At 37.6% G+C, this 12694-nt stretch overlaps 1 protein-coding gene across 3 annotated transcripts in view; it reads left to right on the top strand.

The window, feature by feature from the left end:
- Positions 1-12694, top strand: part of Inpp4b (inositol polyphosphate-4-phosphatase type II B) — a 324225-nt gene that overhangs the window by 120787 nt on the left and 190744 nt on the right. For all 3 annotated transcript variants that reach the window (XM_076863878.2, XM_076863880.2, XM_076863879.2), the window contains one exon: positions 9890-10037. In XM_076863878.2, the coding sequence (XP_076719993.1) occupies positions 9890-10037 (148 nt within the window). The remainder of the gene's footprint in view (positions 1-9889; positions 10038-12694) is intronic.

Below are 12694 nucleotides of genomic sequence, written 5' to 3' on the forward strand. Positions count from 1 at the left end.
TATCTCCAGAGGTTTCATTTATAACTCAGGAAATTCTCTTATCTATTGTAAAAAGAAAATCTCTTCACCCGAAGGTCTCACCCTTTTCATGGCCTATTTACCTTGCAAGTCGAATGTTTAAGTCGGGAATTTGGGGAATTGAGGGCAGGAGAGGAAGGAGGAGAAGGAGTGGTGGGGACAGAATTTACAATTCCATAAGAAACATAAGTACCTTCGCTGTGTGGGAAAACAAACCAAACCAAAGACACAGTGATAAGTATCAGAGAGAGGAAGCTCTTGTTTAGTTTGACTTTCTAAATATAGAGCCTATAAAAAAGATTGTTAAAATATAGGCTTATCTTTTTAATTATTTATGAATTCATTTAAGCAGAATAGTAGTAAGAAAGCTGAAAGTATTTGATGTTGGAGGATGGGCTTCGGGGAATTAGTTTTGACTGTATAGAAGTACAGAGGGTCACATCCCATATCTGGGCATGGGGTTGGGGGTTCATTTTAAGTCACATCAGGTCAAGCACCTTGCCCACTGCTGACTTTTGTGGTAATTATGTAAGAGCATAGCCCAAACTGTCCTAAGAACCAATGCCAGCCCTAGGTTTGCCAATAAGCAGGTGACACTGATGAACAGACAAGGTGACGTCTTTAGACATCAGTGGCCACATTAACCTCACGAGTCCTTGACGTCCCTTTTGGCTCTCTCATATTTGAGGTGAGTGTAGCAGAGTTAACTTTGGCTTTGTTTTCCTTTTTAGAAACATTTTGTGAAAGTATGTACTTGAATCAGTTTCACATGGAGTCACATACAAACTCTGGCATTCACAGTTTTATCTCTGGGGAGTTGTCATTTACAGCCAAAATGCCTGCCTAGAGATCAGACTTCTCACAATATTGTCAAGGAGACAATTCTCCCTAGCTATCTCAAATTCTCCTTTTTTTTTGGTAAAGTTACAAAGAATACTTTAGCCCACAGATCGTTACATCACCATGACTCATCAAAGGAGCCACTGGGCCATGTCACAGAACTCCCTGTTACCATCCTGTTTGGAGTGTGTTTTCCGTCTCAGCGAGCATTAGATTGGATGCAGCATCTTCCTAGGTTGAATCCCGTACTTCTGGAGTCATGACTTTGTCCTTTATTTTCTTTGAAGGCCACGTTCATGCTGACTCTCAATATGTACGCTGTCCCTCATATTCAAGGAGGGCAGCTCTGACAAGCGGTGATTTCCATGACTGAATAGGGATCTAAACAAAGATGAGGAACTGGCTTCTGTCAGTCATAAATGCACACCGCTTGCCTTCCTGTTTGGACAGTTTGTTGGTGTTTCTATTTCTTGCTTCACACAAGAACCACATCTTTCCTCAAAATAGGCCCCCATGTCTTTGATTCTTTATCCCTAAATAGGGTTAAACCATCCAGTACTGTTGCTTCTCAAAAGATGAAGGAGTGTAAATTATTGGAGAAGAGATGTTGCTATTTCTTTCTTCTTGTATTTATGGTATGCATTTTTTTAACAAGCATTGGGCCCATAAATCTTTTACGTTGAATTTCACATTGTCTAACACGCACCCGTTCCCATTAACCTAATAAAAATCTTCTATCATGTAGAACTTGATCAATAATTTATTGGTAAAATAAAAATTTATTATTAAGAAATAAAGAGTTTTCAGCCCTGCTGAATGTGCACCTTTGAAATTAAAAAAAAAAAAAAAAAAGAGAAGATAGTTGATTCCCTAAACACACACACATACAAAAAAACTGGGGCTTCTCTTTCTTTAATCTCATGGAGAAAAAGCTCTAAAAATTGAGGGACTTGGAGTCCCGATGTAGACACATTCCTCTCACTGAGAGACTCTTAAAAGCACTGGGGACTGCCCCATCTTGTGATGGATGTGAGCATCAGCCAGTAGTGGACAGGCCTGGCTAGAGAATCTGCTAGGGCATCTGGGAGCTCTAGGCTGAGAGCAGGTGCACAGTACTGGGGCCGGGGGCAGTGGGGCAGTGCCTTCCTTGACTTCTGAATACCAGGAGGATCTCCAGAGCCAGAACCCTACAGAAACTCAATGAATGATCATCAAGTGACAAATGACATGTGAATCTTATTTGAATTTATGCTTCAGGTCCCCTGAGAAAGCTGTTCAAATTTAATTATTTAGGTTTGGGATCAAATAGTTTACTCTCCTTAAAAATTATAAGAAAATTCTGATTTAAAAAATTTTTTCTGCTTCATGTAGAATCATAAATTTGAATTACCTTTTACATTACCATGCAACAGAACTAAATATTGAGATAACATTCTCATAAACTCCACCATCTGTGATTCATAATACTTTAAGAGATTGTCAAAAATATTTCCTTCTGGATTCCTTTTGAGTTCTCATGTATTCCAGCCAAAAAGCAAATCTTGCTTTTGCCTTTTTTTCTTCGTATTCATGTGGTATTTTATCTATTACCTTGTCAAATGTCAGATGATATCATTTTATAGTAACAAAATTACCATGTATTCTTACAAGTTTAGATAGATTTTTTTTCCCCCTTATAACTCTCTGATTATAAAAATTTGGGCCCATTGTGGCTTGTAACCTTGGACCCTGCTCCTATTTAGTTGCCAAATGTCTTTGCCCTTTTGCTGTTTCAGTAAACATGATGAAACCCACTCACCTTGCTCTTTTGGAATTTCCATACATTTTCATTCCTGGGCACCCAAGATATTTAGGATGGTAAGTGGCTTTAAATGGAAGAGTGTGTTTCACCATCAGTCAGTGGAACCCTCTTACAGATGCCTTCAACCACTTCAACTAAATACTTAAACTCTGTTCATGTTCTGTCTCCTTTCTTGCCCACCTCAGATAAACCAAAAGAACAGTAATAAAGGCACAAAGAAGATGTGGTCAAAAAGTTAACCTTCTGTAGAGGAATGGGAGAAGGACTTCTAGCCATGGTTAATATTACCCTCCTTCTGAAATCTGTGTCCTCACTTAAAATGGGGATTTTAAGTATGTCCTTCTGTTCTCCCTTACCCCTCTTCATTTAAACAATTGTAGGTACCGTGTCTGTGTCTGTTCTTTTCATATGAAAAGTAGTGATGGGATACATTTAAGTTGCAAAGTCTAAGCTCTTTTCTGTACATTGTTTGCATTTACATGGGCACCATGCCAGGTACAGGAGAAGAAAAACAAAGACAATGAGGAAAACAATGGCACAGGTCCTATCCCCCTCCAACAACAACAAAAAAAAAGAGTTCGTATTCTTATGGGGGATATGGACCAGGTATTAGTAAGCTTTTCATTACTATAACAAAATGCCTGAAGCAATCAACCAAAAAAGAGAAAAGGTTTATTTGGACTCACAGTTTTGAAAGTTCTGGTCTAAGGTGATGTGGCTGCATTTACTTTAGGCCTTTGACAAGAATGACATGTCATGGTGGGAACACGTGGTAGAGCAAACTGCTCAACTCATGTGCCAGAAAGCAAACAAGAGAAAGGAAAAGAAGGAGACCTGTGTTCATATCCCCCTTGGAGGGTATGCCTCCAATGATCTAAGTACCTTCCATTAGGCTGCTCTTCCTAAAGTTTCCTTACATACCAGGAGCACCATCTTCAGCACCAAACCTTTAACACACGGACCTGTGCAAGATATTCAGCGTCCAAACTGTCACATGTAGTAAACTGGCAACTGTGGCATAATTGGCAAGCACTAGGGCAGATGCAGGAGAGGCATCTGATGGAAGGAGGCAGAGAGGCTAAGGAAGGCTTCCTGGAGGAGGTGCCATCTGAGCTGGGTTATAACATGATGACATGTCGCTCAGAAAGGGGGGTTTCTTTTGAGGTCTAGGGAATGCAGCAGAGGCATGTTGGCAGAGAACTTGGTGAGTTCAGTGGACTGCAGGCCGCTCTTGGCTTCTCAGGATGAAATATGAACCCTTTTCTGGATTTTCCAGTTGTACCCTTGGAGAAGGAATGGACTGAAGCAGATTCCTTTTTCTGTCCACCCAATATCTAAATCCAAATTCTGTAGAGTAGATTCACCAAGTGTCACCAACTGGAGACAGATATTGCTTTCCTGTTTTATCATGGCATCTGTTATACTTTTTCTTATTCTTGGCCTTCCGTCTTCAATGAAAGGCCAAGAGCTGCTGGGTCTGGCTGCATGAGGAAAGCAGATCTTTGTCCAACTTAGCTTATATCCAATTTCTACTCTAGTTTTTACTATTTAAAACTGTGATACAATTTAGAATTCATAACATACCTAAAGAAATGTCACTAAATTTTCTTGTGAATCTAAATTTTTCAACAATTTATTTTTCCTATATCATTTTTTTTAAAAGGAATATCTCTTTGCTGTATTTCCTGAGACCCTCTCGTGTTTCTCTTTCCCTCTGTTTGCTTAGAGCCATGCTTAGGATAGCGTTCTTATGATCTCTGTTCAGATTTTTCCGTTCTTATCCAATTTTAAAAGCAGCCAACCTACATTTCAGATGTATATATATCTAAGATATTTTCAAGCACAAATGAGGGTGTGCCAGTATCTAATTGGATTACAAGGACTTACCCTGAATAAGTGTAATATAGCATTTGGAGAATAGGCAATGTATGTACATTAGGCTGAATAATTAAACAATTAAACAACTGCATAATTAAAACTACAGGATGAATGGATCCTCTATAAGAGTACACAGTACATTAAACTAGTGATTTTTTTAAGTCCCTAAGCCTATAAAGTCAGATTCTATTTAAATATATGACTTCTGCCTTATCCTGGAGGCAAAAAGTGCTTGAAGATAACCACAGACAAGCTTTCCCCAGAGAAGTGTATAAAAGATAACCCAATGAAATAAGGGTTCCAGCTGTTTGATGATCCCTTGGACCCTGAATCATATTTCCAAAATTCCTTGTCCAATCAACCCACTGATATCCCTAGCAGTCCTTTGTTAACAGAAAAGAGAAACCATCCTGTGATAGCTCTGGTTTGTTTTTCCTGCCCGAGGTTGCTTGAGCAGCAGTCTTTTTTATGTGTTATCTCTGTTGGTTTTGTTGAACATTTCCTTGGCATCTTTATTTTGAATTATTCAGAACTGCTACAGCTTGGCTTTCACAACTGCTGAATCCTGAGGAAAGGCAGGTGGCATGCTACCTTGCTAAATGTTGTTTCTGGGAGAAATAATATAGACATTTGAGTTGGGGTTGCAATTTTGGAGTAAACTGTCTTGTGTTCATCTCAAGAGGTGAACCTAAAGGGGAACAGATTAAAATTCCCCCTAAAGGGGAACAGCTAAAATCTGGCCCAGTTTGGAACTTTAACCCTCATTAAGTCAGCATAAGACCATGGTATGGTACAAAATACCTAAACTATCTTTCTCTTGGTAGAATCTGGCACATAATGTTTCTAACAATTGTTCTGGCAAAAAGCACTGTAAAAATTGGAGATGGAGAATGCACGCAGGGCTGTCTTGCTACATTGAAATTGTAATTGGCTTAGTATATGGTCAAGAAAGCTCCTCCTACATGAAAAAAATACTTGACACAATGAAGAATCAGAGCTTAAAGCCATTCACAAAGTCATTTACTCCCATGAACAGCTGGAGCATGTATGCAAAATTGCTGAAATCGTATTTCTGATATAAGGTAGAAGCATTTTTAAAAAGTTGGCCAAAGCATTTATCATTTATGAACCATTGTTTAATATTGGATGCATGAGAACTATGCCATTATTTTAATGTGATGATGACTAACCCCACCATGAAAGCAAGAATTTTGAGTTGAGACATTTTAACAGGTCTTTTTGTGACTAGTGCAATGAACTTGCATCGAGGTTTAATGATGTCCATCATATAGTATTTTCTGATAAACACTAGGTCTCCTTGCCTCAGACATAGCAGGTGCTCAAGAAGGAATGCTGGTGGATCTGAGTTGCAAAGTAGATCCCACCATATCTGCATTTAGATACTGGTTAATGTATACAATTTAGTGCCAACGTTTGAAGACATGAGTCTTAAAAATCAGAATCCATGAAATGAAGTTGTGCAGAATATTTTTGAGGGAGGGGGCATGATTAAGCTGCCTGACTTTTTGATCATTTGCCCCAGGTATTTCCTTTAAAAATAACAGTATTCACGTGTTGTCTTTGGATGATGTGTGCCTGGTGTCCAAAAGAGCGTCCCCAAACTCATTAATCAAACTGCTCTTGATTTCTGCTTAAGTGACTTAGTAGAGGTTTCTTTTTAGAACACAGAAAAAAAAACATTAAAATGGAAAGCCAAAAAAATATGTCAAAAGTTAAGGGACATGTCTTGGGGTTAACAGAAAAAATATTTTTCTGCTTTCTCACATAATTCAAAATATGAATTTAAAAAAATAATTACCTATAAAGGGCAAGAAACATCCGATGATTCTACTTGACTGTGTTTTGGATGATATAAAGATTCTGTGTAATTAAAAAAAGAGAGATTAAGACACAGCAACTCTATTGATTGGATATTTATGTGTTATGCAACAATTTGGATATTTCAGGGATTGAAGTTTTTGTTTTTCCATAAAAGGAAGCATTAATATCCCTAACCATGTGATATATATTAGAATTCATGAGATCTCATCCATATGATTTAACCTGACTGACACTATATTGCATTCAATGCATATTTCAACTCTAGAGATGTTAACAGAAACGGTAGTAAAATTCTTACATCTCTGAAACATTGTCACTTTAAAAATGAATGAAATCATGTAGTTTCTTTTATTGACTGACAGCAAGTTCTTCTATTTTAGATGAAAGGAAATAAATATAATGAAGGCTCTGTATGTATTTCTGATAGAATCTAATTGACAAAACTTAAATGGTCATGAATATATTCAAAGGATAATCTCTTTGGGCACACAGCTCTAGATTTTAAAATATTTTTTCTCAGCACACTGGAAATATTCTACTGTTTTCTGGCCTCTCTTGGTCCTGTTGAAAGGTGAAGCTGCTGCCTCATTCTTGACAGGGATATGTAAAATTTACCAGAGATTTGAATCTGTGGGTTGAAGAGTGGGATGCTTGACCTCAAGGTCTCTGCTGTAATCGATGCCAGTTGTGATAATGATAATGCTCAGAGTATCCCTTTGAGAATGGATGGCTGCAGAAGAATGGATCAACAGATTCTCATTTCAATGCTCAGAAAGATATTGTGTGTTTATTGAAGTACTGAATGAGATATGGTTGTCTTACAGATCCCTAAAATTTTGAAAGGTGTTTATGCCTAAATATTGAGGAGTCCTGGCCACCATGCTTGATATTTTTTAAAGTGTAACATCGACTTCAATATCAACTATATTTTTAATCAACTTTTTTTGATAAACTGTAGCCAACTAATAATAGATGCTTGATTAGTGATTGATCTGAGGTTTTACTGCCCACTAAACTTTAGTGTATGTATGTAACAAAGATATTCATTGTCCAAAAGCAATGGGAAAAACATTCTGCCCCAAAAGATATGGCTTGGAAGTGTGTGTGAATTCTGGTTTCATGAAATGTACTGTGTCTTATCCTACCCACTGAGCCCCCACTCTTCCTGAATCCTTTTAAATCTTTGGTAGTATGACCTGTTCTTCACCTCTAGTCATTGTACACTTGCCCTAGATAGTTTCTCCATTCTCTCCTAACTAGCTTCTGACAATCTGTGATTTCAGGAAAATGTGGTATAGACTCACTGGCACTTTAAAAATATGTATAATACTTGAATTTTAATAGACCATACACCAAAGAAATGAACCTTTCTGACATACAAGATTTTTTATTAGTAAGGCTTTTTGAAACTTGTGAAATAACGTATCAGTTTTCACCTGTTAAGTAAGTGTATAAAGATGACCAAGAGTAGTCAGAAGAAATTCAGAGATACATTTGTTGAAGTGTATATTAAAGTGGTAAGAACTTATTTAGTATGCCCGAGGCTCTGGTTTTGATGACAAGCAGTGTAAAAAAATGTGTGTTATGTGTATGTACTTATATTTTCATCTATATTTACAGGCACAAATGCTTTATAAAAAATTAGAAGAGAAAGCAGTCAATAGGTAGTAAATCAGAGAACCACACTTGCCACATTTATGAATTGGAGTTGGATATATATAATTTTTTCCATATTTTTATTAGGGCTTTATACTTGTATATAATGGAACTCATATATGTTTGTACATGCATACTGCCGCAGTCTGGCTGGGCACAATTCAGGAGCCACTTGTCAAAAGAAACTAACTTTATTTTTAGAACCACACAAGATAAACAAAACAGCTCCTCAGGAAAAAACCCTCAGAGCCCAACTGCCACCACTGGCTTCCCACAAGCCACACACCCCAACAACCTCCTCCTCCCACAATCCTCCTGCTCTTGAGGCTGATTGGCTGGGTCGCATGGGCGGAGCCAAAAAAGTCCCCCAATGAGCAGCTCCGTGGTCTGAAAGGGCAGGGAAACAGCCCAATGAGCATCACCGCAGAGGAGCCAATCAGCTAGATGTTGCTAGATGTTGCTGGGGCTGCTGTGAGCCAATCATCAGCTGGCAGTCTGAAAGTTTGCTGGAGCCCCTTCGGCTGTGGCTCTCAACACATACAATATAATAATATAATTTGGCTGATATCATTCCCCAGTTTCTTCTTGTCTTCCCTTCCTCCCTCCTTCTGATCCCTTTCCTCTACTGATCTCTCTTCAATTTTCATGAGATACCTCACTACTCTATAACTTCCATGTATGTGAGAAAACAAATGACCCTTAACTTTCTGAGTTTGGCTTATTCAACCCTTCACATACTGTTCTCAATTTCCATCCATTTTCCTGAAAATGACATAATTTCACTGTTCTTGATGGCTGAATCAAACTCCCATGTTAGTCACCATTTTCACTGCTGTAACCAAAAACATCTGACAAGACAGGAGGAAAAGTTTATTTGATGGTCATGGTTTCAGCAGTCACAGACAGCTGACTCCATGGCTCTGGGCCCAAGACAAGGCAGAACATCATGGCTGAACGGTGTGGAGGAGGAAGGGGGCTCCAAACATGAAATCAGGAAGCGAAGAAAGAGATAGCTCCTCTCACCAAAGACAAAATATATATCCCAAAGGCATGTGCCAATGACCCACCTCTTCCAGCCACACTCTGTCTGCCTACAGTTACCACCCAGTTAATCCCCATCCGAGGATTAATATACTGATTAAGTTAAGACTCAAAAGCCGATTATTTTACCTCTAAACTTTCTTGCATTGTCTTTACACATGAGCTTTTGGGGGGTACCTAATATGCAAACCGTAACAACTCCATTGTTATGTATATCATATTCCTTACCCATTTATCTGTTGATGGACACTTTGGCTGGTTCCACAGTTTGGCTGCTGTGAATTGTACTACTATAAACATGGGTATGCATGTGTCACTATAGTATGATGACATAATTCTTTATGATAAATATCAAGAAGTGGTATAGCTAGGTCAGATGGTGGTTTCATCCCTAGTCTCCTTAGGTACCTCCGTACTGATTTCTAGAGTGGTTGTGTTAGTTTTCCATCCAATCAAAAGTGTAGAGACTTTCCTCTTTCCCCTTATCCTCTCTGGATTTGTTTGTATTCTTAATGGCTGCCATTCTAACCTAAGTTAGATGAAATCTCATTGTCGCTTTAAGTTGCATTGTTCTAATTGTTAACTCTGTTGAATATTTATTTATATATTTGTTAGCTAACAACGACTATGTTTTAGAAGCTTCATTAAAAAGTTTTATAAAAATAAAATCCTTACAAATTCAAATACACTAATGAATTCTGATAAAATTTTGATCCAATAAATAGAATGTTACCCTGATTAACATTAATTTTGCTTCATCTGATATGCATTTGTTTGTAACTTATCAATTACCTTTTTCTTTTTTCTTCCCAGTGTTCAAGAATCCAGTGTGTAAGTTATATAGATTTCCCACGTCTGACAATAAGTGGATGCGGATCCGGGAGCAGATGTCAGAGAGCATACTTTCTTTTCATATTCCCAAGGAACTGATTTCCCTCCACATAAAAGAAGATTTGTGTAGGTAAGAGAAAACAATTTATCATTGCCTCTCACATTACTTATTTCTTCATATCCATTTTTAAATTTTTTGAATTAGCAAATTTATAAATTATGTATGTTTGTCATCTCCAACTTGTCTTGAAATATACATATTGTGATATACATGCATACAATGTAATGATATAGTTTGGCCCTTACCTTATAGAAAAGGTATTAAATAAAGGAAAAGTGATATAGAAGAGGCTGGTCATTATTGTCCCTAGGCAGTATTCAAAATCTAACAGGTTTTTATAGCCTAATTGACCTAAATTAACATATGTAGTAACTCATATACTTATCACTAATTACTTACTCTTTTTCTAGAACATTTTTTTTCATAAAGTGTGATGATAACATACATATTTAGACCTTCACTGTCTGCTATGGTAAATATTAAAATATCTGGGATATTGATCATTTAAAATATGCTTCCCAGTTGGGATGTTCTGTAGGTTTATAATACACATGAAACCTCAAATTCTTAGTGCACTCACTACACACTCACACACACACATACACACACACACACACGTAATTTAATAATGAAATGTTAACATTGCAGTTATATTGGGGTTAAGTTAAATTTATGACATTTAATCTTAACTTTTAATTTTTTACTTTTTAAATATATCAAATAGAAAATTTAAAATTACAAATGTGATTTTCTTTTGTGGCTTGAATAAGCTCTTAAGTCTTGTGGACTACTTGGTATCTAATAAATAACTTGAGCTTTGACCTGTAAAATAATTCTTATGTCTATACCTCATCTACCTACGATAGCTGTTTCTTAAATTCCAACTTGAATTAAAGCAGAGTAGACCACCTCCTTGGACCACTCATTTGTAGCAAGGCTTTAAGATGTTTGTTGGTCTGAAAAATCATTTAAGATAATGGATAAAATTTGCTATGCAAATGGGCAGTATTGTACCACAGAGTTAATTCAGTAGTTATAGTAAAAATGGCAGAAGAATTTAAGAGCTTATTGGTTGATTAGACAGTCTCTGAATCATGACTAATTAAATAATTTGTTTCTTTGCCTTTTAAACTAACTTGTCCTGACTTTTAAAATGTTTGATACTATGATACATTACACTGAATTCCTTTAAGGCCCTAAATCTGAGATAATTTTCATTTGTTTTAATGGTTAATAGTCTGTAATTGCTGAAATATAGGATTTAACGGTATCATATGCCTTCTGTAGACATGAAGTCCCCAGGGATTCCTGTTGACCCATGCCATCAAGAGAACAGAGACAGGGCAAGTCAAATCTGCCAGGTACTGACAAATTTGGTTAGGGTTCCTAAAACTGCACAAATACTATATACCAAAGGCAAAAAAAAGAGAGCGGAAACTGAATTTTAGGAGAAATCAGGCAGGAAACTGGATTAGAAGGACCTCTGGATCTAGGGCAATAAAGAATAAAAAGGAAAGATGGAGACAGCAGAGTGAGGAAAATCAGGCCCCAGAAATCAGGCAGCAGGTATCAGACCAATCAGACTCAGGTCCAGAGAAGCTACAGCCCAACCAGGAACTGACGGGCTACAGAAGAGCCAGCTGGAAGAGCAAGTTTTAATGTGAGCCAAAGTGTTCTGAAATGGGCCTTCAGTGTCACCCTTGCCTGGAGCAGCGGCATGAATAGGCAGAGAGCAAGGACAGATCCCAGGAGACAGAAGGAGGCTTACACAATAAAAAGCAACACAGAGATTGGGTCTTTGAGATCCTAAAAGAGTCATCCTCCTCAATATGGTTGTGTTCAGACCATTAGACCCAAGAACCACCCATGCTAAATCCCTTCAAGGACCACCATTTTTCACTAAAAGGTTGGAGGCAGCAAGTTCTCACAGGATTAGAGGAAGAGAAAGGACCCTCAGAAAACAAGCATGAATCTCGGGTGCCAGGCAGGACCTAGCACCTTTGATCAGCTGAAAGACAAGGAAAAGGATTTGTGAGATGAGATAGATTTAAGTCGTGACTGTACCTTACTCTATATATGGTACCTGAATAGCTGCACCTAGTTTAGCCAGTCCCAAATTTCTACTAAAACACTCACAAAGACATGGAAAAAGGAAAATTATGGCACTTCAAAAAATACTGAAATCTACGGACATGATACACAGGAAATTTTATATAACAATCAATTTTAGGCTGATATTATAGGGTTGAAAAATCTTGGTTGATGCTATTTAATTTAAAACTATAACAAGCTAGTCAAAGAGAAGATACAGAGAAAAACCTACACTATGTCCTAATGTCTCTTTGATCATTCCTTTGGAAACATCTCAGAGAATGAGCAGCTGGCCCTCTGGGGCATATTTCTTACCTCTGAGTTAACCACTATGTTATCTCCCTACTTCTATTCCACTCCCATCAGTGTCTCTCAGTCCACTCACTATTAGAAAATCCTGAGGAGGAATAATGAGCAGAGAATATGGAGAGCCCTTTGTTATTTCTGTTGTTCATTTTTTTTTCTTTTAATATGCAAGTGTTGTTCACCTACTCTGTTCTCTTGTTATTTTCTCTCTCTCTTCTTTTCATACGCATTTATAGCAAAATATTCACTGACACAGGAGAAATCTGGTGGGCAGTTTTGGTGGAGAACAAGGACCATTACCTCTAAATACAAGGTTCCATGGCCAGAGA

Source organism: Callospermophilus lateralis, chromosome 8, assembly GCF_048772815.1.
Source record: "Callospermophilus lateralis isolate mCalLat2 chromosome 8, mCalLat2.hap1, whole genome shotgun sequence".
In the NCBI taxonomy this organism is placed as follows: domain Eukaryota; kingdom Metazoa; phylum Chordata; class Mammalia; order Rodentia; family Sciuridae; genus Callospermophilus; species Callospermophilus lateralis.